The sequence below is a fragment of the Urocampus carinirostris genome, chromosome 16 (genome assembly GCF_059441175.1).
Source record: "Urocampus carinirostris isolate Australia breed hairy pipefish chromosome 16, RoL_Ucar_1.0, whole genome shotgun sequence".
Lineage (NCBI taxonomy): Eukaryota > Metazoa > Chordata > Actinopteri > Syngnathiformes > Syngnathidae > Urocampus > Urocampus carinirostris.
The window spans coordinates 36,426,719-36,454,376 of record NC_142364.1 but is presented as its reverse complement, the minus strand read 5'-3'; the positions used below and the strand labels follow the sequence as shown (position 1 = coordinate 36,454,376).

General features: G+C 38.3%; 1 protein-coding gene across 1 annotated transcript; it reads left to right on the top strand.

The window, feature by feature from the left end:
* Positions 1 to 27,515, top strand: hmgcs1 (3-hydroxy-3-methylglutaryl-CoA synthase 1 (soluble)). Its single transcript, XM_088355670.1, has 10 exons — positions 1 to 294; positions 7,321 to 7,769; positions 9,010 to 9,135; positions 11,001 to 11,165; positions 12,567 to 12,735; positions 13,383 to 13,553; positions 19,410 to 19,516; positions 19,586 to 19,711; positions 22,107 to 22,267; positions 24,986 to 27,515. The coding sequence occupies exons 2-10, from the start codon at positions 7,322 to 7,324 to the stop codon at positions 25,061 to 25,063; spliced, it is 1,551 nt and encodes a 516-aa protein (XP_088211796.1). The 5' UTR covers positions 1 to 294; position 7,321; the 3' UTR covers positions 25,064 to 27,515.
* Positions 27,516 to 27,658: the final 143 nt, after the last annotated feature.

The window sequence follows — 27,658 nt, the reverse complement described above, 5'->3', positions numbered from 1 at the left end:
CTTCTAATTGGTTGTTTCTTCTCACCAGACATCGTGCAGTTTATCCTATTGGTTAACTACTCCGGTGCTGACGTGTTGTGGCAAATCCTACATTTGGATTGGCGAGGAAATGTGTGCGCTTGGTAGCACTGCACATTGACTCGTCTTTCCTGTCATCTGATTGGTGGAGTAGCTGTGTAGCTTGTATTCTCGCTCTTAAATACTCTACAGCCGGGGTTAGTTTAATTTTTAAGCTGTCACTTAGTTAGCAACCAGTCACAACTAAAGTGTATTACTGGAGTTACAATCACAAAGGTAAGGTTTTTTGTTTTGGATGCCTTTTTATGATTGAGTTCGATCAGTTGTCTTCCCGTAAACATATATAAACATTAGCTGTATCTTTTCCAATGGCTTTGCTTGGACACGGATTGTTGTCATCATATGGATATGTTTTCATTGAAAATCTTTATTGTAAGTTTATATACAAAATATATCCCAAGAAGAAAAAATAAGCTAGCTTGACGCAGCGTTGACGCATGTCCGACAATCTTTTTTTCCGGCTAGGAAACAACACTACACTACTTCTTTTTATCTACAAGGATAATTTTACTTTCAAAGGTCAATTTATCACCACAAAGACTTGTGTTTGGGCAAATGCCACTATTATTACTACTTTACGAATTAATGACCACGGTAGACAGAAGTGACCCATCTTAACTTTAGTCGAATATTATTGACCTTTCGCCTAGTTTTTGCGATTGTTTTCGCTTGGGTTCATATTTAAAGAGACAGTGTGTATTGTTTAGCGAGACACACATGAAGAGAGACAAACAAAAGAAAGAAAGTAAATTAGACAGAGCGAGAAAGAGGAAAAAAGGTAGAGAAAGAGGGACAGATACAGAGATATAGTGGCTTGTCCTGGCTTTGACGACATCAAGGGGACATATTTCAAACTGCAGCTCATGTCTCTCTTGCGCTTCTCTTAGTGTTGTCTCGAGGGCCAGATTAAAACTCACGGCGGGCCTTATGAAATGAAATGAAATGATCTGCATTTTATATAGCGCTTTTCAAGTCAATGACTTCTCAAAGCGCTTTACAATGTGCTCCACATTTCCCAATAGCGGCCTTGCTGCCATGTAAGGCGCTAACCTGCTTATTGGGGGTATTAGGGGTTCAGTGTCTTACCCAAGGACACTTCGACATGTAACACGGACGAGCCGGGATTCGAACTGGGATCCCTTGATCCCAAGACGAGCGCTCTACCTCTAGCTACTGCCGCCCCGCGGGCTACATGTTTGACACATATAGTTTAGCGCCTCCCTAATGGGAAAAAAAATCATTCATGAAGAAATAATATTGAATTGTATAATAAGCAAAAATTACATGGACTTTCATACATGCATCAAAATTTCAATTTGTTTTACATAACATAAGCCTTATCTAGAAAGTGTGCAACCGTGTAAAATGTTTACTCCAAAACACGATAATGCCGACAGATTGAAAAAAAAATCACCTCTTAAAGCAGCCCTGCTTCGTTAGATGATCCTTATTGAAATCCGTTCAAATCCCTCTATAACTCCCTTTTAAAAAATAAACATACTTGTAATATTGTTCCCAATATGGTATTAGCCTCTTGACTTTTTGATTGACACGAGTCTTGGCCAATACCAGGCTTTTTTTCACAGTCCGCAGCCCACATCAGCCTATTTGGGCCTGTTTGAAAAAAAGGGAGATCGCCTCCAGTGTGTCTGAATACCTTTAGCCAGTAGTTGCCGTTTCGAATGATGATTGACACATTAGTTAGCCAATGAAATTCCCAACATAAATTTGTACATTTTTTCGATATGCATTTGAATTGGAGCAGAAAATAAATGTGCCTAAATGCAACTCGGTATCCATTTTTACGCACCGTTGTTACATGCAAGTGTACACAATTATTTACTTATTTTGAGGGGGAAGAGAAGTAAATTATTTCCAAAAAATGTAAGGTTTTAGTGTTGTGAACTGGTCATCTCCAAATGGCCACTTTTGGAAACTCATAAACCTACATTTAAAAAAAAAGTGTCAAATACGATGTTTAGGTTTTCAGATTGTGATCCAATTTGAGACTATTGTCTCACCTGTTTTCCAGCTTAGATGCTGACGCTACACTCATTTGCAGCCATTTGATCTAAAAAAGAAAACTTAAGGCGGGACAAAAAAGATTCTATTTCTGTGTGTTCCAACTCGCATTACTCAATGTTAATAGCCCTTGCGGTAAGTTTTACCTTTTTAAGAGACCAAAACTGTCTATCTTCTCAAAACGGTTCAAGAACAGCATTAATTTTACTTTAGTACGTCTTGTTTTAGATTTTAGGCGAATTTTACAGTTAAGGGGTTATATAGGCCCAATCCCATTTCTCTCACTCGGCCCTGAGGACCCTCCAGTGAGGTCCCTCGAAGAGGAGTGCCCTCCGCGAGTGAAGTGCAAAGCGGAAAAGGTTTGGACAAGACTTGCAAGGTTCCACCCCTGTCCAGGAGATGGCGGTAATATTAATTGGCTGTAGACCTCAGTGACGTATTGGTCTACGTCACATGTAAACAACTCGAGTCTCAACTCGTAGTGTGTCAGTTGGAGAGTTCGTGCAATGTTAAAAATGCCCGCTACTGCTGTGTTATTACCGATTGCCTGAAAGCTCATCATCTTTTCCGTGTCTCCAATAAACGGAGGAGAAATGTGCTATACTGAAGACAGCTTCGGCGCTATGTAGTGCTGATTCATCTTTACAAGGTACGTACACTCATTAAAAAAATGACCCGTTCGGTCAAATACAGTAAAAGTTAACATACAATGCACGTTCATATAATACCTTATGTTTGTGTAGACATAAATGGCAATCTACTTATTAGTATCTTAATGCCATTTTATGACATATAGTAGGGGTCTTTAGTGTGTGACATGATGAAAAGTAAACAAACACAAGAACAGTCCACCTGACCCTTAAGCTGACATAATATCGTCACCAAACTTCCCTGTACGACCCAAAAACCTTGGTTCATAAGGAATTTAATTCAAAAGAGTTGTCATTGGATATAAAAAAGCTCATTTCAACATGTTTTCATGATGCTTACATCATCTATGCCCACATTTATGTCTAAATTGTCTGTTATCTATTGTGTTCCAGAGTGGCTGTCCCATAAGCGTGGACAGGTTGGACAGGAATGTTCCCATCCTGTGCTTATGGTTCGATGTGAAGTCAAAACTCATTCAGGACTTAAGGTTGAGCAAGAAGGTCATGTGGGCCCTGCAGGAGCTGCTAAAGAGGGAACAGGGCCATGGCTGGAGGGCCTATACTGGCTGGCCCACGGTCTGTCCTACCGTGTGGTGTCACGGGTCTTCAGGGTTCCCAGGTCCACGATACACAGAATTGTCCACAGTTAATATGGAATAAATTGCCCAAAAGCCATGTTTTAGGCTTTGGAAGTCAGACCCACATTTGCATTCCGTGCTTTTCTGCATTACTATTCAATAAACATCTTTATTTTGAGTAACACCTTGGTGGTTTATTTCATAATGATGTGAGATACTGTGTGTGAACTATGTGACTGTTGGACAGAAAACAACTACAAATCACTCCAGTTTAAATAATAGTTTACTTTCAGAAAAACAAAATCACATTGGGCCGAAATACATAATAGTAAATAAATAATATGTCACAAATTGTAACAAAAATATACCAATACTTCCATAAAGCTGGAAAACACAAACTGGAACTTCATTGAGTTCTTAATAAAATAAAATATTTTCCTTTTATAAAACAAAGGGAAACATTGCAGGGATGTCACTGTTCTGGAAATTTGTCCACGAGCTTCCCAAAAAGGACGGGAACCGCTCAGTTTTGGCCACAGTTTCCTCGAGCCTTTTCCTCACTCCGGCAGACTCCGCTTTCAAAAAGTCAAGGAGTGTATCGTGCTTCCTTTTTTTTCTGGGTGATTTGGGGTTTGGCGCCGGATTAGAAGATGCCAACGACGTGCCCGTCGGTGTGGATGGCGTGGTAGCTGTGATGGTGGCCAGCTCTTCCACGGGACGTTCTACATTGGCCTTTAGGTTGGGTGGAAAAAACAAGAATTACTTAATGCTTGTGTATTGCACAAAAACAACTGTGTATAGGATGCTCAACAAGTTGATGTGAGAAATTATAGGATGTGTTCTGGATAATTATTTGATAGTGAATAGATACACAAAATTGACATGTTATTCTTATGGCTGTAAGAGCCTTCTATTGGCCAGCATCACATATGCTTTAGAATTGTCTCCACATTTGGACAACATTTTGAAAAGGTAATTAGTTTACTTAATATGTGTTTACAGAGAAGGCAGTGGACTGTGTGATAGTAATTTGTTTCAACTGTATTTCCACGTGAAATTCGGAGACATTACTCATAATGCATGATGAAAACTAATGCATTCTGATCTCACATGAAATAATCATATTGTAAATAAAACACGACACCCGAAATTGTGTGCAGTAAACAAGCGCGTATGTCCAGAACGTTATTCTGACTATGCTCCTTTAGCGACTGGCCATGTACATGTAAAAGCACGACTCGTTTAAGATACAAACAGGGATGGGCTGAACCGTGATTTTCTGCAGTTATCCTACTTTAGAGTTTGTAGCGTGAAGATTATTTTTTGGCAGCTCCCTTGGTAGATTTGTGCACTTCGTAAAGTAGCGATTTTGCAATGTTCATGTTTTAACGCGAAAATACGATTTTCTATTGCATTTACGTCCAACTAAGATATCTCAATACATTTTGTTGCAAATACATGCGTGGTTGTGGAAAACTACTTACATTTGTGCGGTTCCTTTCCGGGCATGTTTGTTGATATTGAGAATTCGCAAAGCCTTCTGGGTAGTCACTTCGCTGCCAAGGGAGGTCGAGAGCCCCCTCGGTCTTGAAGTGGCTACGACATGGTTTGAGGGCACTTCTGCCTCGGTCTTGAGAGTATCGGGACACACCCCATTTTCACGTGAACGCGCAAACCGAGTGACTAGGGCACATAGCGAGTGAAAGTGCGAAGAATGGGACTCAGCCATATACTCTTATAAATTGAAACCAAAGAACCAAGCCTATTTACAGAGTCAAGCATTTTTCAACAAATAAAAGTACTGTATTTTCCGCACTATAAGGTGCACCGGGTTATAGGGCGCACCCCGAAAAAATAGTTTTTGGTCCTATATTTGACATACATAAGGCGCACTGGATTACAAGGCGCTACAATGGGAACGTCGACAAAACAGTCAGAAAGTTCAGTCTAACTTATTACTCCCTTAACATTCCAAAAGCTTGCAAAAAAGCGAATACGTGTCTCAGACACGTGCGGATGCGGTGTCCGTACGATGTCACTCAGATGCATCATTCCAAATATCATTCGGAAGGTTAAAGTCTTGGGATTCAAGAAATGCCAACCATTCCTTAGTTTCTATTTTCTTTTTCGCTCGCAACTTTACTGTGCATATGACAATAAACACTTGGAATTGAGTTTAATTTAAAAATAGACACTCCATTCCATCCATTATCTGCACCGCTTATTACAGAAACATCGAGTTCAGTCTGAAACAAGATACTGGGAAAATATATAGCCGGAGTAGCTCACCGAAGTCGTTGTGTTCAATAATAATGTGGAACCATGGTCCTCTTATATCCGTGAATGTAGTAAATCCAGGAGAGTAAAATATTTACAAATACAGTACAGAATAGTAAAATATTTTTTCCTCCCCCGCCGTAGTTCGACCTAACATGCTATTCACATTCATCTTTTTCGGCCAATTGCAAGCTTTGTTTTGCCACTTTAGCCTATACAAGCCTGTAAATGATAAAAAGGATCCGCCCCCTTTACCTCCGAATAACTTAAGCCTATAGTGATCAATTCAACTGATGATTGACACATCTTTTTTTCCGGCCAATTGCAGGCTTTGTTTTTCCCCTTAGCCTATACAAGCTTGTAAATGATAAAAAGGATCCGCCCCCTTTACCTCCGAATAACTTTAGCCAATAGTGATCGATTCAACTGATGATTGACACATCTTTTTCGGCCAATTGCAGGCTTTGTTTTGCCCCTTTAGCCTATGCTAGCCTGTAAATGATAAAAAGGATCCGCCCCCTTTACCTCCGAATAACTTTAGCCAATAGTGATCGATTCAAATGATGATTGACACATTGGTTAGCCAATGAAACGCCGGTATATAAATCCCAGCATACACCGCGGACTACTCGTGTTCGGGGGAAATCTAGTCGGCGGCTGCTTGAAATAGTTGCAAGACTTTGGGACTTAATATTGATCCATAAATAAGGCGCACTGTATTATAAGGCGCATGGTCAGCTTTTGAAAAAAATAAAGGCTTTTAGGTGCGCCTTATAGTGCGGAAAATACGGTACATTAGTTTATAAACGTATTATTATTTATTTTTATTTTTTTGCAATTCCCAATTCTGTACTGTCAAATTATTATTATTATTATTTTGAAAACAATATCGCTGTTATATTGCAATACTGAGTCCAAAAAGGAGTGGAAATGATTTCAGGACACAACTTTTTTAATTCAGATGATATTTATTTGCTATCATGTGGACGGTATGGAAAACAAAAATGTGGCGTAAAAATTTTAATGTGAAAAGTACATGCCAAAAGATAAAAGTACTGCACTATGTTTTTTTTACAAGTAACTTTCGTTAAAAATTAGAATTTGGGAAATTATCTTGCTGCATTATGGAGCTACTGATTCCAAAAAAGGGATAGTAATGATTGCAGGGCAATACTTTGTTTTACCTCAGATGATCTTTTATTGTCATTATTTGGACGTTATTGGAAAACAAAAGTATGGCGTAGCATGTCAAGAAGTCCAACTTTGTCAGCAATAAAAGGCATCTTTGTCGCCCTCTTGGGGATGGCCACAGGTGCTTTTGTCGTTTTGTTGACATCATGACTTTCACAGAAACTTAAGAAAGGTTTGCGCGTACGTAATGTAGCTTTAAGTTGTTTTACTGGCGAGTACAACTTGACTGCAATGTTACCACACAGGTAAGACACAGGCAGAAAACGACAACTGTTTAGCCATCGAAATGCAGAACGCAATGCACGATGAAAATCCGCGGAAGCGAAACTGCAAAGAGTAAACCGTGATTCAGTGAGGGATTACTGTCTCTCATTTAGGTGTCACCCATTAGCCGAAATTCAATTTCCAAGAAGGGATCTCACGCCTTTACCAGTGTGTTGCTGCACACCGGTTGAAAAGCTCCATATTACAACGAAATAGTCCACTAAATGCTGTTGTTAAATTCACTTTCTTACCCTAAACAGGATGCCTGGATCCGCCTCTATTAACAGCTTGGGGCCATGGCCCAAAGACGTTGGTATAATTGCTATGGAACTCTACTTCCCATCACAGTACGTGGACCAAGCAGAACTGGAACAGTTTGATGGCGTTTCATCCGGCAAATATACACTAGGCCTGGGTCAAGCCTGTATGGGCTTTTGCTCTGACCGTGAAGATATAAACTCCCTTTGCCTAACGGTCGTTCAGAGACTGATGGAGACAAACAACCTATCCTACGATACAATCGGTCGTTTGGAAGTCGGCACAGAGAGCATCATCGATAAATCAAAGTCTGTAAAAACGGTTCTCATGCAGCTGTTCGAGGACTCGGGCAATACCGATGTGGAGGGCATTGACACAACCAATGCCTGTTACGGTGGGACGGCTGCACTTTTCAATGCCGTGAACTGGATTGAATCCAGCTCATGGGATGGTAGGTGAACATGCTTCATGAGCGCACAAACTCAACATTGCTTTTTGATGACAGAGGGTTTGTACGGGTGCTTAAAATCCTTGGAAAAAGCTTGAATTTTAATGTTGAGTTTTCAAGGTCAGGAAAATGCTTCAGTTTTGGGTGAAGTGCTTGAAAAAGATTTAAATTGTTGTCTTTGCCATGTTTCTTGGCAATTATAGGCAACGCAATAAATGAAGAAAAATGTAGATAAAACTGAAATGCGCAAATATGACGCCAACAGGCCTGCGCTGGTGGCCTGTCATTATGACGTTGTTATGTGAATCATCACTGCCCCCTACTGGTCGCACCCAAGAGGACAGCTCTATTTAGAAAACAGGCTTTTTTGTCTGCTCACTGAGAAGAGCAGCTTCCAAACGGATTCTCAGATTTTTTTTTTTTAATGACATATTCTCGTTACTAATAAAGATTATAAACCAAATTATTTCGTAATTAGTACATTTATGTTTTGCAGGTGATCCCTGAAAAACACATGATATATAACTTAGAATATTCACTGATCTACAAATGAAATTGTCAAATACAAAACAATTAGCTTTTAACAGACTCAGCAGATTTAAGGTCAAACAACACACAATCACTGTAAATGCAATAAAATTAAAAATTTACTCTTCATCGCTACAAATAAATAAAAAAATGCAAAATTGGCAATGCTATTTTAACCAATTTAATAAATTCAAATAAGTAAAAAAAAAAAAAAAGCAAAAGATCAGCAGTTTCAAAAATAACAGATTGAATGCACTCTGCTTCAAAATAATCAATATCATTAAAATGAGTCCAAATGATATTTTTTTCTGCTTTTTATACATACATTACTTTGTCATCTGCATTGAATTAAATTATTACCTATCAATCCCTTTCTGTGTTTGCTAACAAGTGTGGAGTATTCAAGCTGCATGTGTATTGTTAAAGCATAATGGCAGAATTCATGTCAAGTTTAGCGCAGCACCATTACAGAAAAAAAATCAGTAGATCATAAATAGGAACAGGTCAAAATAGCACAGTATGTGCAAGCAACAAGATGTCGACCTTTTCTTTGTCATTAAAGTCAACAAAAAAGTGTTCTTTTGATCAGTGCTGGATTTTGAAGGTACTGGAAAAATTGAAAATTGGCCTTGACAGTTCTTGGATTTTGCCATTAAAAAGGCGTAAAAGGACCGGGCTTTTTTTTTCTTATCTTGATCTTGTTCTCCCTCTACAGGCCGCTATGCCTTAGTGGTAGCAGGGGACATCGCTGTTTATGCCACTGGAAGTGCAAGACCAACAGGCGGTGCCGGTGCTGTGGCGATGCTCGTTGGGCCAAATGCGCCTTTAGCTTTCGAACGAGGTCAGCAAGTTTGTGAATTTGTTTAACTGTGACTAACTTGGTAATACAAGATCTCAGTCTTTGATTTAAAATACACTGGCCCGTCTACATTCGTGAAATTCAAGATCCTAGATGTAATTTGAGCAAAAAATCTTGCCCGACCTACGAGAGAAAATTCTATCATGAGTTCATCCCAGTGCCTTTTCTGCCTTTTTTTTTTGTTTTAATCACCTCAATCAATATTCCTTAAAAACATATAATACAAATTACGATAGAGACACCTCTCTGTCAAAACGCAGCGCTAAGAAGCAAAGCAAAAAACAAGTGCGCGTTCATGTCAAGGGTTGTGAGATACTTTTGCAGGGAGTCGAAGTTAGCCCTTACACTCGTACCTACTTTGCTCGGAAATACATGAAACGTACCTTGTAAAAATGCTGGCTGCAAACCCTAGAATAATTTGAGGGTTGCGAGTCCCTCGTTGTTATTTGCAGATAAACATCGCCGTATTCTCAAAACGGTTACGATAACATTTTAGATTGGGCTAAGAACCTTGCTGGTTGGCACAGCAATAATACGTATTTGTTTCAACTCTACTGCCTATTCACCTGCATATCGGGTGACTAGGTTTGGGATGCATTACTATAGGTTTCAATCCCCCGCTATACTGCTATTACACCTTGCAACCCTCACCTTCGAACTGATCAATGTTATATCCTGGGGTTCTACTAGTGTTTTTTCAAACTCATTCTGGGACATACAAGATGACTGATTCTGAGAGGATTTTGAAGTTTTATAATAGATATTTTGGGTTTCCCATTTATGATCAATACTACATGTAAAGTCATAAGAGTTGAGATTAGAGGTCCGCCGATAGTCTGCACGGATATTTGGAAATTTGTAATATATTGTTGTCAGCAATATAATTTTTTGACGGGCCGATTATTTAGGCTTATATGCAGCTGAGCCTCTCTTGACTCCCTCCTACCCAGCGCTTTCTGATTAAGTTTGCGATCGGGAGCAGAGCCACTGAAGCAGGGAGTATAACGTTAGAGCGGAGTAAACAGCAGCACCTCTGATGACTCCTGAGTTCCAACAACATGCTTTTGAATCAAGACCGCTGATAATATTGAGATTTTAAAAAGACCGTGCAGTGGTAGAAAAGCGTTTGTGTGATTAAGAGAGTGCAAAAAGTGTAGTTAACTTGTTTTAGGGAGGCACGTTAATGTGGAGACTGATATATTTGCTCTCATCATAGTTGGTTAATCAAATTTGTTTTTGTAATTTAAAAAGCATGCTAAAAGGGAAGGCTAAGTGATTAGCTGTTACCATAACATTAGTTTGTCAATCTGAATCTAAAATAGGAGTGCCCCCACTCTTCAATTCGCAAGCTCTGTGAAATTTCAATGCACATTTGCTTTAAGTTGACTTGAGTCATGTTGGTTGTTTTAACATTTTTATTTATTTATGTGTTTATATACCTCTTATACGAATTGCTGCTATGTCTAGTTTTATTTCCTTTTAGTTTTTAGTTTATGTAAAAGATGAATCATGTTAGTAGTGTTGAAATTCGTATTTATTAAATGTTAAAGGTTTCAGAGAGCTATTCATGTTTTATTTGAAATTATAACAAATATTCTTTGTCTCTCTTTGCATTATTAAAAAAAATATATGCCAATTTTGAAGCTTTTATAGCAAATAATTATTGTCTCCCAGTAACTGTAATCAGCCTCCTCTTAAAGCTAATAATTGGTATTGGCACCGAAAAACCCATATCCGTCGATCCTTGGCTCAATATGTAAATACTTCTTAACTATCAAAATGATTTTCTACACAGTTCTCAAATTAAATATTTTTTTTGTTTCATTTATGCAAATTGTTTTGCACAGGTCTTCGAGGTACTCACATGTGGCATGCGTACGACTTTTATAAACCTAACCTCATGTCGGAGTATCCTGTTGTGGATGGCAAGCTGTCCATTGAATGCTACCTGAGTGCCTTGGATCGCTGCTACTCTGTGTACCGAAACAAGATCCACGCACAATGGCAAAGAGGTTAGTTTAACCCCTTAATGTTCCTGTTAAAGTTTCCTAAACTCCCAATCCAAGATGTACCCAAAGTAAATTGAATGCTGTTCTTGAACTTTTTGGAGAACAGGAACGTTTGTTCTCTTTTGAAAGGTAAAACGTCTTTCCCCAACTCAAAAAAATCACTGCAAGGGCTGCTAACATTTAGTCCTCTAAGTTGGAACACACCCAAAAAGATTTTTATTCTCGCCTGAACTTTTTTTTTGCAATCAAATGCGTTCAAAAGAGTGTAGCATGGGCATCCTAGCCTGAAACCAGGAAAGATAATACCTTGAATACTTACCTGGTACCTGTCAAATTCAATCACAATCTGAAGAACCAAACAGTGTATTATAAACATTTGTCAAAGGGTAGGTTTAGGTGTTTCCAAAAGTGGCCATTTGGAGACAACCAGATTACAGCACTAAAACCTCTGCGACTGTATTTTACTTAGGCCAATTTATTTTAAACATTTTGAAAGAGTTGTAAATGTTTGACTTTTCTTTCCGCGTCGTTATTACTATTGTGCACACTTGCGCATAATAATGGTGTGCAAAAAATAATTACCAGTGGCAAGTTTATTTTGGGGTCAAATTTGAATACATTTTGGACACCTGCGCATCGTTCTTCTCAGAATTTTATTGGCTAACCAATGTGTCGATCATCATTTAATTTGGTTACTACTGGCTGAGGATTTTTTTTAAGCTAAAGGAGGCGATCACCGTTTTATCAATCAGGCCCTTATGAACTTATGCAGGCCGTGGACCATGAAAAAAAGCCTCCGAACTTGAAAATCATTTTACGGGTCTGTTTCTTTGCAAACGGGAATTATGTGGTAAAACAGATTGCAACAAGGATGTTGAAAGAGGCAGAAATACCTTTAGGCTGTGTGTGTGTGTGTGTAATATATATATATATATATATATATATATATATATATATATATATATATATATATAATGTCAGCATTATTGTGTATTTAAGAGTAAATATTATACACTGTTGGGTTCTCTGGACGGTCTTGGATGTCCATATTTGCAGGGAATCCTATAATCAGCTGACTAACGGGACGTAACTGGTGAGTTTTGCCGGTTTTATAGATTTGGGGTATTTTGTTTTTTGACAGTTAGAGACTGATAGTGATGTTTTTGGGATGAGTGTATTTGTCAATGGTTTTGAATCCCAAAAGGTTAAGCTTTCCGATGATATGTGCCATAACATATTTCAGTGACATCGTGAAATCTTCTATCTTTATCAACAATCCGAAAGATTTCATCTTATAGTCTGGCCCTTGTCAGATTTTTTTTGTAGCATGTGGCCCTCAGCCAAAATGAGTTTGTAAGCCCTGTATTAGGGAAGATATATTGAACCACCGCCCCCCCCTGACAGAGGATTCGGACAAGCGCTTCTCTTTGGAGGACTTTGGCTTTCTGGTCTTCCACTCGCCGTACTGCAAACTGGTGCAGAAGTCGCTTGCCAGGTTGATGCTCAACGACTTCCTGAACCATCCCAGTCAAAATACCCGGACGGGCCCATTCAGCGGCCTTGACGCTTTTAGGTAAATTAGCAGACTTTTTTCCTTTTCTTTTTATTACCAGGTACTAATCAGGTACTAATCAGGTATTAACCTGGTAATAACATAATAAAAACATGAAAAGTTGTTATTTTAGAAATTCTTATAAATTCCAGTTCATTGGCTTCATGAAAAAAATTCAAGCATTGATAATTACTTTCGAAGCAAAAAATTCAGAGAGTAGAATGAGATTTTTTTTGTTTACTAAACATATTTTTAATTAATCTTTTTATTGATTTGTTTGTTTGCTAGTTAGCTCTTTAAATTTTTTGCAGGCTATCCAGCTAACATTTTATTTTTTGCTAGTTATCAAGCTAAATTTTGGGCTCCTTTCTAGCTAGATTTGTTTTTAGCTTTCTATTGGATTATTTAAATAGCTAAAGTAGTGAAAAGCTATCTATCTCCCTTTTAGTTTTCTACTGTCTTGCCTGTATAGCTAACTATCAAGCTACTTTTGAGCTATTTCGCGTGTCATCCAGCTAAGTTGCTATTTTATAACTTAATTTCAAACTGGGTGACCTTTGCATAATTGGTAACAAACGTAGTTTGACACTTGGAACAGGTTGGAGACCCCTGCAATAGTAGTACTTTCATGTCCTGTCGTCATATTGTAATTGTGTCCTTCTTTTCAGAGATATCAAGCCAGAGGACACCTACTTTGACCGGGATGTTGAGAAGGCCTTCATGAAGGCCAGCGCGGACTTGTTTGAGAGAAAGACCAAGCGCTCTCTGCTTCTATCCAACCAGAACGGAAACATGTACACCCCTTCGGTCTATGGCTGCTTGGCGTCTGTCATTGCACAGTAAGTAGGTGAACAACAAATAAATGGAGGACAGATCCTGCCCTCTGTAGAAATTGATTTATAAATAAATCAGGGTTTGTATGGGTGCTTGAAATCCTTAAAATTTAATGATGTGTTTTCAAGGTCAGGAAAATGCTTAGATTTTGAGTGAAGTGCTTGAAATTGTTTCCATTACCATGTTGGCAGTCTTACACCAGGGTTCCCGCTGATCCTTAAAATCTTAAAAAGCATTACATTCTTTATTCTAAAAAAATAAAGCCTTAATTGGCATTAAAATTTCTTAATTAAATTTTTAAAAGTCTTAAAAATGCTAAAAAGATTTAGTTAAAAAGTCATTTTTTTGTGATTCACGATTAAAAAAATGCTCTCGAATGTAGCAGAAGAGTTCAATGGAATGAGTAGTTATCTGCCAGTTTTGACTGAACATCCATGATGTACTGCAAACATCATTTTTATTTATTGTTTTTCATCCCATGCTAAGAACATTATCGGGGACCCCTCTCACCCCCATCATGGACTGTTCACTCTGCTAGCCTCTGGGAAGAGGTACTGCAGTGTGCGGTGCAGGACCACCAGGTTCCACAGTAGTCTAGTCCCCCTGGCCATTAGACTGTTAAATGGTCAATCTAACATATAGTTAACCTAAATCTAAACGGCTGCTAATCTGACTTTTTGCACTACTGGCAGTTCTTTATAGCTTGCCACTCCTTGCACATTTGCTCTCTGCACTATTGTACTTACAGCGTTATTGTTACAGTGTTAATGTTACTGTTTACCTGACTTGAACCTGAATGCCCATTTTGCACATCTGGTTAGCTACTCCTCTTGCACTATCGGCACTATGGTAAAATACTATATGTAGCCATAATACAATACAACTTTTACTTATATCTGTACATTCGAGGAAACTGTGCGGGTCAGATGTATCGACATTTCGTTCTGTATACACGTGTACTAGAATGACAATAAAGTAGATCTGAATCTGAATGTCTAAAACTTTGGAGAGAGCTTTGTTTTTCAGGGGAGGGGTTTCAAATGGACCATATTGTGATTTAAAAAAACATTTGTTTAAAATTGCCTCTAATTCATGTGGTAATTTGGGGTTTGTTTCAATTGGAGTTTTTTTGTCTTAAATTTGATTTCAAATGGCATTAATGAAGTCATAAAAAGACTTGAATTCAACTTTCTTTCAGCTGTAGGAACCCTGTACTCTGTCGACTACGTAATAAAAGAAAAACAATTTTATTTAATGTGCGTAAAAAAGTCATGTTCATTTGTATTGCCCTTAATCACAATGGATCTCAAAGGGCTGCACAGACCACAGATTATTGCAAATGACAGACTTTTATTACACCATCCCTTGATCTAAAACCTACATGATGGCAAGGAAAAACTCAAAAACCTCAACATGAGGGGGGAAAAGAAAACTTGAGAAGGGAACGCACATGAGGTAATCCCCCTTCCAACACACCTGCTCTGGTGGATTGTCATCATGGCCTCGTCATGGGAAGCATTACCGCCCCCTACTGGTAGCACCCAAAAGAACAGCTCTATTTAGAAAACTGGCTTTTTAGGCTCAACTCACTAACAACTCCCAACGGCTTTTCAGTTTTTATTATCAATAATAATAAAAAATTATGCTCCATGCTATTTTGTGATGAGTAATTTCACATGTTTTGCAGGGATCTCCCCTGCACCAAACCCTCGAGACTTACTCACCGATTCCTTAACGGTTGATCGAACCCAGGTTCATATGAAAGAGATCCCCTGAAATATAAATTTAACTATTCACAGATCTACAAAAAAATGTAAAACACTGAACAAATTTTAAGATATTAACTATCCAGTGCTATATAAGTAAAATGCAAAAAAAAAATCAACTATTTATAATTCTTCTTTAACCTATTTAGACACAGGTCCTCTGAAAAACATGCAAAAGATAAAAATTAAAATAAGTTAAACAAAAGGCAAAAGCTCAGCAGTCCCTAAGATTTAAAGATTGAATGCACTCTGCATCGGAGCAATCAATATCATTGAAATGAGTCAAAATTAGGCTATTTTATTTCTGCTTTTTAACAGTACTTTCTTTTGTTTTGTCTTCCATATTTAACTCTATTACCCAACACCCATAGAGCCCCTTTCCGTGTTTGTAAACAAGTGTGATGCATATAATCTGCAGGTGCATTGTTGAAGCATAATTGCAGAATTCATGTCAGTTTATATCAGCCCATTGACACAAAAAGATCTTGGATCATAGATAGGAACAGCTCAAATGGCAACTATATTCTAGTCACCATCGTTGCCCCAAAAAACGATCTGTTGATCGGTGCTGGTTTTCTTCCTTTGAAGGTACTAGGAAAAAATGGCCTTGAAAGTGCTTGAAAGGTGCTTAAATTTGGTCATTAAAAATGTGTACAAACGCTGTCTGTGTGTCTTGACCTCCGCAGAAGAGGCTCCACCAAACCCCCAAGACTTACTCACCGATTCCTTAAGGGTTTGATCGAACCCAGGTTAATAACCACTGATTTAGGTATTCCGGGATTTATTTTGATGTGTTCATTTATTTATACATTTATTTATTCATATGGTAGAATTGGTCCTTACATTGACAAAAATATCAATTTTGTTGTCATAAATCACCTGAGTTCCAACTTGATCAAACTAAGACCTACAATTCTTTGAAACCACTGTATTTTCCACACTATAAGGCGCACCCCCCAAAAATAGCCTTTTGTTTTGTATTTTTCATACATAAGGCACATGAGATTGAAACTGCAGTCAGAGCTACTGTAGGTACAGTACATATAAATGTAATCATTTATATACACTGCAGACCGAAATAGCAACACATTGTAACATTGGGAATCAAACCCAAGTAGTGGAGGCGAGAGCGCAATACTGATTTGCATAGTGCATTCTGATTGGTAAAACAGTCCCTCCACTGCTTGTGTATGTCATTTGTACCAGTAGTGTCGGCACACTCACCGCCATTTCTCTGGTACTATTCCCGCTGCTAACAATGCAATTGCAATTTAGGTCAGCAATATATATATATATATATATATATATATATATATATATATTTAATTATTATTATTGCTAAATAATTCCTCGCACTTTTATATGATGTCTCATGTATTTTAACTTATCATTTTATTCTGTTCTATTTTTTTAATTTCCTTTTATTTTTACCACTAGAAGGCGCTAAATAATACCAGATGCTGAGAGGAACCTTTTTTTAAAGGGACAGTGTAATAATTTACTGAATCCTCCATCCATTATCTGCACCGCTTATCCCCAGTAGGGTCACGGGGGTGCCGGTGCCCATCCCAGCTATCTTCGGGCAGTGGGCATGGGACACCCTGAACTGGTTGCAGGACAGTCTCAGGGCACGCAGGAACAGACAACTCACTTGCTCATTCACAAATAGGGACAATTTGGACCGCCAATTAACCTGACATGCATGTTTTTGGAATGTGGGAGGAAACCGGAGTGCCCGGAATAAACGTACGCAAGCACGGGGAGAACATGCAAAGTCCACACAGGAAGGTTTGATCCTATTACCTCAGAACTGTGCCACACACGCGCTAACTACAGCAATACCGTGCTGCCCTTAGTACATCCTAGTGGTACAAAAAAACTTTCATTCAGTATAAAAAACAACAAAAACACTATTTTGAATAATAAGCAAAAATACATGAAACATCATGCCAATGTTAATTTTTATGAATATTTGTCAAGAAATTTGTATTTCATTTACATAGCACAATCCATACCTCATAGGTGTCACCTTGTTTGGTGTGATGTTACGCTTTGCACATTTGGCACTAGTTTTCGTTCGCATCAGACAATACAGTGCCATCTAATCGTTAAATATTACACAATGTACCATTAAGGTAGGGGTTGGGAACCTATGGCTCTCTTCATGAGCATATCTGGCTTGAAGATAAAATTGAATTTGTGCAGCCATTTACTGTTACATACATGGCGTATGTGTGAAGACAAGAAATCTCTGACTTCCATGGAGTTCGGTCCAGTATACGGGTATGTAGGGCACAGTGTCAACTCCAGTTAACAGTCAAGGTGTCAACAGACCATGTCTTGGCTGTAAATCACTAAATGATCCTTTATATGGAAGTTCATAAAACAATATGTTTATTGTTGAGACACTTTATTGTGAAAATCCACTGAACAAACTAAACACCTAAAAATTCTAGCAAAGCACTCAGACCTTGATTGGATGAGCGGTAGGAATAGGCGAACTATACAAACAGGACGCGCACTCCTTCACTCCTTGCCCAGCACCATCTGCTTCGGAGCAAATACAGTATCCTTTTTGTTTGCAGCCCCCCCCCCCCCCTTTTTTTTTTTTTTTTTACAAAAGAACTTTGCTCCCACCTTGTTTAAAAACATTATTTAGGACAAAAATCCCTCAACGCTATTAAGTGTTATTTTTCAATGATATTGGACTTAGGTTCGAGCATTTATTATTCTATAGATTTTATCAAACCATCAAACATCACTGCGTGAAATAAAATGAGATGAATTAGCTTTTGTCTGGAAAGCAAGTTTGGTGGTTTTGTTGAATGTTGTTTTAAAATAAATGGTGTGGCACTCTATTAAAATTAATATTAAAAAATATACATATTTTAGCTTTTATGGCTCTTTGGGTCAGAAAGGTTCTCCCTGACTGCTTCGAGGTATCTGTGTTGACAAAACAGAAATAATGTTAATTACTATTATCATAATTAATAATAATATTGTTGTTGTTATTATAGTAATCAATTTCTCCCTGCCACCCTAGTGAGAATAAGTGGTTCAGAAAATTGATAATTTCTTTCTAAAAATGTTTATGATTTCGACGATAAGATGTATATTTTTCTGTTTTACTAAAATAATTCTTAAAATTGGCAATCATCTTATGCAGCAGTGTAGATAGTTTATATTATGTAGATATTTTCCAAGAAAAAAACATTTTCCTTAAGTAAGCAATTTTTTTCTGCCAATAAGGTAAGGTTATTAACCCTTAAATGACCAAGTGTGATACAAGCAGCTTGGATTTTTTTCTTTTTTGTTGTTATATTGGCCTGGAAAGAGTCAGAAATGATGAGTGATTTATATTTGGCACTTTTCTTTTTCAGAACAACCCAAACTTTCAATATCTGGCAATATCTACCATAACTATGAGCTAAGACCATGTAATAATAATTTCAAATAAGAATTAAAACAAAAAAATGACTTCTTTTTTTTTCGGGATTATAATAAAGTAGAGACTGTAACTGAACATGAACACATTTTACTACAACATAAACTGGAAACATGATCTGTTCTAAATATATACAAAAACGTTTTTGAGACTTGCTCTTCACCATGACCAGGTGTTTTATGGGCCTGTGTGGTAGATGGTGACGCAACTCCTGGTGACAAGAGACCCACATCATAAATGACCCATCAGTACCTTAATTCATTCCCCTTTGACAATCAAAACTAATAAACTTATGCTCAAGACATGTTTTTTTTTTCATCCTAACAGATAATAAAAAATGCATTATTTAATATGCCCCGTCTTTGTCATTTATTGCTTGCAATTGGTCCGTTGCCACACGTGAATGGCTTTGAGATATGATTGTTTGAAACTGCTTCCATCTTGTGGGTGTTTTGAAGAACTACTTTGATTCAATTTGATTATGGTATTGTATCGCTGCAAAGCCCGTCTTCTCTTCTGGAACTGTCGCAGAGTTACGGTAATTCAAATAGCACTCGTAAACCGGCAACAACACCCCCAACGTTATAAAAAGGTTTATTTTCTTGCAATGTACAGTGTTTCTAATATCACTGTTGCCATCCTTTTTGCAGGCACACATCTTCAGAATTGGCAGGCCAGAGGATTGGAGTCTTCTCGTACGGATCAGGATTTGCTGCGACTCTATATTCTCTTCGGGTCTCGCAGGACCACACACCCGGTGAGTTTTTGAATTGTAATGATTCTATAATATTTCTGCAATGCATTTATTGAAGGTTTTTGCCAAAAGGTTCTGCTCTTGACAAACTTATCAGTAGTATGAGTGACCTGAAAGTCAGACTAGAGTCAAGGAAGAAAGTTTCGCCCGCTGTCTTCTCTGAAAACATGAAGCTCAGAGAAGAGACTCACCACCTAGGTATGATTTTTTTTTTTATTTTTTTTTTTTATACCTGTCAACCTCAGTCAAGCTCTCCCCATGATTGCAATATCCCTTATTAAGCGATACCAAACCTTACAGACAACGCAGCAACTATTTACTCACAGCAAGATGGACTATGCAGAATACTGTGACGATATTAGCATCTTCGATTACGTTGTTGTCTGCTATTAGCAGTGTTGGGCATGTTACAGTTACTAATTACTTCTTCCGACTAGTAACTGAGTTAATAATTGAGTTAATCTATAGTATAATAACCAACTATGACTGTGACTTTAAAAATAAGTTGTTGTATGTCAAAGAATTAGACATTTTCTGAGCAGTATTTGAGTCCGTTATAGAACAGACAGGTAGTTGTGTTACAGAGCCTTGTAGTATTGTTTGCACCTCCCAGCAATAGATCTGTCCTACCCTTTAAACAAAAAAAGTGAACAATATAATAACACGCACAAAAACATACGTAAACACACACAAAAATATACACACACACACACACACAAATGTTCATAAATGCATGCACAAAAACGGACATGAATATGCACGAAAACATATGTAAAGGTGTGCGGAGACACGCGCGAAAACGAACGTAAACACGCATGAAAAATCCCGAAGTTAAGCCAGGTCTCCGCGACTGAAATACAAGAGTCACAAAAAGCAGTTTCCCAAGAGTTGCAGCTCCAGGTCATTCGTCTTAGGGGTAATGGATCTGGCGTTAGTGAAATAGAGGCTCGGCAGTGGTGGCTTGCTATGTCGTCGGAGCAGTAGGCCGGACCTGCAGCACCGCGATTGCTTCCTCTCCCGACACCGCCATGGTCTCTTCCCGGACCCAATAACAATCCACCAAGCAACCGCTTGTCAGGTGATCAGTATTTCTTTGCGCCCTTCTTTCCTCACAGTCCTATTTAATTGATCAATTCCTTTTCAATGTAACACTTGGCTAAAATGCTAGATGTAACCGTGCTTTGAAGTTTGTTTTGAGTGGTCACGTTGACTAGTGCGCCTTCCCACCCCGGCTGTTTGACTGATACCATACACCAGCATATCACAGTTGCGTACACAGTCATGTACACCCAACTCTAGAGGTCGAGGCAGGCTGATAATCGGTCCAAATATTTGGGAATCTGACGGATATCTGTATGGGCTTTATTTTTTATTTACTCCTATAGCTGATCTAAATACATCTAAAACTGGGTTATTTAGGGTCAGATGCAGCAGTCTCACCTGCTCCCTGCTCTTTCCTCAGACGCTACCCCTCACGCCTTCTGATTGGATAAGTGACCGAGAGCGGAGTCACTCAAGCAGGAACAATCACGTTAGAGTGGCAGCTCTGCTGACTCATCCCGACATGCCTGTGTCCGCACTAGAAAATCATGTTTGTGATTGAGATAGCGTAAAAAGTGGAGTTAACTTTTTTTAGGGGGGAACGTTCAGGCTGAGACTGATATATTAGCTCTTATTATAACATTAGTTAGTCAATCAAGCATTTGTGATTGACAAAACATAAAAAGCTGGCTAAGCTCGAAAGCTGAGTAATAAGCTGTTACCATAAGATAAGTTTGTCAATCTGGCTCTAAAACCGGAGTGTCCACACTTTTCAATTTGCGAGTTCCGTGAAATTTCGATGATCTTTTTTTTTTGACAATTTAAATATTGTGTAAAAAAGACATCACGGCCGTGCAGTTTGGAGCGCGTGTGCGATACAGTTCCGAGGTCACTTCCTGTGTAGAGATTGCATGTTCTCCCCGTGCTTGCGTGGGTTTCATCCGGGTACTCCGGTTTCTTCCCACATTCCAAAAACATGCATGTCAGGTTAATTGGCCGGTCCAAATTGTCCCTAGGTGTGAATGAGTGAGTGAGTTGTCTGTCTCTGTGCCCTGCGACTGACTGGCAACCAGTTAAGGGTGTCCCCTGCTCACTGCCTGAAGATAGCTGGGATGGGCACCTGTATCTCTCTTTCACGCTCTCTTTCTTATTTTCTTCCTCTTTTGTTCTTTCCCCTCTTTCTGGTCTCTTTCTCTATTTTAATGTCACTCCCGCTTTATCTTGTCTCTCTTTTTGTCACTTTTTTCCTTTCATTCTTTATCCCTTTCTTGCTTTACTTCTTTTTCTCTTTTTCACTCACTCTTTTCTTTCCCTCTTTCTTTAGTCTACTAGTCCGGTCCCTTTGAGTGTTTTTTTACCATGTGGCCTCTGAGCTAAAATGAGTTTGACACTCTTGATATAGATATAGATATATATATAGATATAGATATAATGCAAAAGCAGTTATCATTTTTCACATTATGTATGTTTTAGAATGTGGGTATCCCTTTAAGCAGCCGCAATGCACAAAGGAGTGAAAGCCAGCTAACATGTCGGAAATCTCTCTTAACAGCAAGCTACATCCCTCGTGCCTCTGTGGAGGATCTGTTCCCAGGTACTTGGTATTTGACACGAGTGGATGAGAAACACAGAAGGGAATACGCCAGGCGAGCCCTGGACAGCGACATGCCTTCAGACCTGCCTGAACGGCTTGGTGGCAACATTGCCACTGAGGTAAATATTCCATTAACAGACACTGAAGTAATGCATTGCACAAAAATATTTGATGCAGGGTTTGTATGGGTGTTTGTTAGCAGTCTGACCCTATAGACAACGCAATAAATTAAAAGTTGAAAAGAGGGCGTAAAAATGATGCCGAACCATCTGCTCTGGTGGCTTGTTTATGGCGTTCTGATGTGAACCGTCACCGCCAACTCGTGGCACATAAGAGGACCGCTCATTTGGCTCAGCTCCCAAAAGACTACTCAGATTTATTTAGGGTTTTTTTATGATAAATTTTCAATAATAATGAAATATTTGGCCTCAAGTTATTTTGTAATTAGTATTTTTAGTTTTTTCAGGGTATCCCCTCAACACATGAAATAAACTAAACTATTCAGATTCAACCCAAAACTAATTATTATAAAACAATATTAGCTTTTTACACACTGTACAGATTTAAAGTTGAACAATGACACAAAATCCCTGAATTGCAAAATAAAATTAAAAATATTATTTCTTCAGTGCTTTAACTATTTACAATTATATTTTAACTTATTTAGACATAGATCCCCTGAAAAACATGCAAATAATATAAAGTTAAGTAAAACAAAAAGTAAAAGATCAGAAGTCTCTAAGATTGAATGCACACAAAATATTTTTAATGAAACCAAAATACCGTATTTTCCGCACTATAAGGCGCACCTAAAAGCCTTTTATTTTTTTCAAAAGCTGACCATGCGCCTTATAATACAATGCGCCTTATTTATGGATCAACATTAAGTTTTCCAACTAACTTGCAGCCGCCGACTCGATTTTCCCCCGAACGCCAAGTAGTACGCGGTGGATGGTGGGATTTATTTACCGGCGTTTCATTGGCTAACCAATGTGTCAATCATCAGTTGAATCGATCACTATTGGCTAAAGTTATCCGGAGGTCAAGAGGCGGATCCTTCTTATCATTTACAGACTGCCATTGGCTCAAACGGCAAACAAAGCCTGCAATTGGCCGAAAAAGATGTGTCAATCATCAGTTGAATCGATCACTATTGGCTAAAGTTATTCGGAGGTCAAGAGGCGGATCCTTTTTATAATGTACAGGCTGCCATTGGCTTAAACAGCGAAACAAAGCCTGCAATTGGCCGAAAAAGATGAATGCGTATAGCATGTGGCCGATGGCATAGAGAAAGCATTTTTTTCTATTCTGTATTTGTAAATATTGTATTCTCCTGGATTTACTACCCTCACGGATATAAGAGGACATTGCCTGCACATTATTATGAACACAATGACTTCGGTGAGCTATTCCCGGTTTTATATTGTCTTGTTTCAGACTGAACTCGATGTTTCTGTGATAAGCGGTGCAGATAATGGATGGAACGGAGTGTCTATTTTTAAATTAAACTCAATTCCAAGTGTTTATTGTCATATGCACAGTAAAGTTGCGAGTGAAAAAGAAAATAGATACGAAGGAATGGTTATCATTTCTTGAATCCCAAGACTTTAACCTTCCGAATGATGGAACGATGCATTTGAGTGACATCTTACGGACACCGCATTCGCACGTGTTCTCGACACGTATTTGCGTCTTTGCAAGCTTTCGGAATGTTAAGGGGGTAATAAGTTGGACTGAACTATCTGACTGTTTTGTCCACGTTCCCATTGTAGCGCCTTATAATCCGGTGCGTCTTATATATATATGTCAAAAATAGGACCAAAAACAATTTTTTCGGGGTGCGCCCTATAACCCGGTGCGCCTTATAGTGCGGAAAATACGGTATACTTATTTTTCTGCTTTTTATACACAAAGTATTTGTTTTCAGTATTAAACTCAATTATTACCCAGCACCTATAGAGCCCTTTCCATGTTTGTAAACGAGTGTGACATATATAAGCTGTGGGGGCATTGTTGAAGCAGAATGGCAGAATTTATGTCAGTCTATAGCAGCCCATTGACACAAAAGATCTTCGATCATAGATGGGAACAGTTCCAAATTGGACAAAGTATGTGCTAGCAGCAAGATAGTGACCTTATATATAGTCAGAGTCAACAACAAAAAACATTGGCTGTGAATTTCTGCCTTTGAAAGAACTGGAAAAATTGACCTTGAAAGTGCGTGCACTTGGCCATTAAGGTGTTCAAACCCTGTATTTGACAACATTTCCATCTTCTTTCCTGTTGCGATTAAAGTAGCGTTACTTTCAGAACGTTCGATGTTGTACGGTGCCTTTACTGTGAAGCCAAATTGACTTGGCTTTGCATTTGTCATTGATGCGTTAACTGACCTCAAAATGAGGACAGAAGACATCCTACACAATCTCCTTTGCAGGTATCCAATATTAAACACCGTCTAATGTTGTCATTCATCCACTAATAAGAGATTTCATATAGGTTTCTGGATTACTAATTGTGAAAAATTAATAATGTGTTTATAGTTAAGTAGAACTTATACATATAATATACAGTATATGATGTTTTTGTATTGATACATTTAACAAAGACATGTTTAGAAAACCATTACTCTTATAATAACAAACTACTTGGGGATGATTTGGACCAGGTCTGAATAATTATTTGGAGTTGGTGGCTTTGGTAAAAAAAAATCTGGCCAAGGGCCCTCTGGAGACAGATTCAATTTCATTTATAAATAAATGTTATATTCATTGAATATGAAGACGTTTATTATAGTCCCTAATTTTGTCCTTTCGTGACTGCTGTCTGCGTCCTTCTAGCACATCCCGAGTCCAGTCAAGAAGATGCCGCGGATCCCGATGCCCACCTCCACGTGCGATGCTAGCGTTAGCAACTGAAAGCCGTTAGCGCTTCTTCAAGGTACCAAGGCCCAGTGATTAAGGAAAGTGCAAACACCAAGCTGCCCAAAAGCCACCGTGTCATCTGGTCTCTAAAAAAAATCCTCAGATTTCTTCTTGGCTCTTGTCACTAAATACAGTACTAATCTACAAACTGTAATAGAAAAACTAAATGACTCATAATTAAGAAAAAGCAAGTCTCCATGTTAAGTTTTGTTGTTGTTTTTCTGGGCGTTGGTTGTGGCAAGTTTTTATATGTGGCGTCTCTTGTTGTTCTTGACCACACTGACTGTAATGCTTAAAAGGACAGTGTGACAGGGTTTGTACAGGTTCTGAAAATCTTTGACAATGCTTCAATTTTGATAGTGTATTTTCAAGGTTTTAAAAGTGCATAATAGGTGGTGGTAAATGCTTGAAATTATTGCAATCTTTCTTGGGTTAGAAGCTAGGGTTTGGACTTCAAATAAGAGTTTTAACCCTAACCCTATTTGGTGATAGAAACTAAAGTTTAGGCTCCTTATCTGGGTATTAAACTGAATTTAGAGTTCTGAGGGGTTGGGGCTATGGTTCACACCTACAGTTAGGTGCAGGGTCAGGAACTAAGGTTTAAACGATAGATGGAGTTCTAAACTGAATGTAAAATTAAAAAAAATAGTTAAAGGCTAATGTTATATTTTGAAATAAGATAACATCTGTGGTTAGATGTAGAGTTAGGATTTGGACTGCAAGGTAGGTCTTTAAACAGATTTTAGGGTTCTGAAAATTGGCTTTAAAGGGTCCTTGAATTTGACCATGAAAAAGATATACCAACTCTGGATTGTGATATTTGACCACTAGATGTCATATGTTGTAGTGCAGGGGTCTCCAACGTGGTGCCTGCGTGTATGGTTATTGCAACATCTGTTGCAGCCTGGTAATCATGGAAGGGGTATTACCTCATGTGTGGTACCTTCTCAAGGTTTCTTCATTCTCCTCAAGTTGAGGTTTTTGAATTTTTCTTTGCCCTCATGTAGGTTTTAGATCAGGGGACGGTGTAATAATAGTGTGCAGTCCGTAAAAGGTTGTGGTCTGTGCAGCCCTTTGAGACTCCTTGTGATTAAGGGCTATACAAAGAAACATGACTTGACTTGACCGGGTAGCCTCCCCTAAAAAACCTGAGTAGCCCGCATACCAGTTCTAATAATCGCACACTTGTGATGAATCAAAAATTTTCTAGTAAATTTTATTTCTAACTGGCATTAACATGATCAGTGTCTTTAAATAAATGATCATTTCTTTCAAAATTCTTTTTAAAAAATAGGGTATAATTTATATATGTAAATGACTCTGTACTCTTATTCAAGACATGTTTTAATGGTTCATTGCTCTACTTCGAATAACTTTGTAATAACACAGTAGTAACATGAAAAGCTAGTAAGTAGCCTTTCACGCTAACCGGGGACCAAAAAAGGCTATTACTGCTTCAATAATAATAATAATAATAATAATAATAATAATTTCCTTGTATTGTCATTCTGTGTAACAATGTACACAGAACGAAATGTCGATTGCACCTGACCCGTTGTAGCGAGCCGATGCAGCCGCAGCCAACAGAGGGCGCCGCCGACCACTTTTTAAGTCTTAGGAATGACTCGGCCGGGGCGCGAACCACCGACCTCCCAAAGGTCTATTTGAAGTTTTTGGGTACCCTTAGCAAGATGGCGAATAATCTGTCAGATTCCATAAAGTGAGGCTCATGCAATGTAAAATAAAAGCAAATTTTCTTGACCTATCGTTATATAAAAATGCATGTTTGTAATTATCCATATTAGCGTATTTTTGCTTTTTAAAATCAATATAGTTTTTCTTTAATTAAGTTTTTGTACTACTAGGAGGCTGTAAATACACACTGTCCCTTTAAACCCCAAATTGCATTTCAGTATTTTTCTGACGTTTATCTGTGTCTTTCTCGGTGTTTAATTCAAGCCCAATGTTGTACAATACAGTCTATCCATCAAGGGCAGGAAAGTACTCTGGTAGAAAGCATCACATCTTGACATTCACTGTGATGTGGACAATTTAGAGATGCACTTTTGAGTTTGGCCCTTTTTTGAAAGTACGTTTGCAGTATGTTCTTAAGATGCCTTACAATAATGAGTATGTAATAATAATAATAATAATAATTTCCTTTGTATTGTCATTCTTTGTAACAATGTACACAGAACGAAATGTCGATACACCTGACCCGTTGTAGCGAGTCATGCAGCCGCAGCCAGAGGGCGCCGCCATTATACCAATTAGGTATGTCTCGGCCGAGGCGCGAACCAGCGACCTCCCAGTCATGTACAGGAAAAGAGTAGAATTATTTATGCTACGTAGTTAAGATTGAATGGATGATTAGCCACATTTTTAGAGTGGTCATACAATTTCTGTCAATCTTCACAAAAAGAATGAATTATGTATACAACTTTAATCGGTTGTCAGCTGTCCTTCATTTTATACTAGTTTGCACACTAAAGGTATGCTGCATGTTTTTAACACGAGAAATCCCAGGAGTTTTTTACCCCTCGTGAATGACCAGCAGACAGCCAAAAAGCTGTGTTATTTAAAACTAAC

What these genes read in the sequence shown, in the direction of transcription:
- hmgcs1 (XM_088355670.1), top strand. Translation starts at nt 7,322, where the DNA reads ATGCCTGGATCCGCCTCTATTAACAGCTTGGGGCCATGGCCCAAAGAC. An exon ending in CCACGCACAATGGCAAAGAG is followed by an intron (nt 11,166 to 12,566) that starts GTTAGTTTAACC and finishes CCCCCCTGACAG; the next exon opens with AGGATTCGGACAAGCGCTTC. An exon ending in GTGGCAACATTGCCACTGAG is followed by an intron (nt 22,268 to 24,985) that starts GTAAATATTCCA and finishes GCGTCCTTCTAG; the next exon opens with CACATCCCGAGTCCAGTCAA.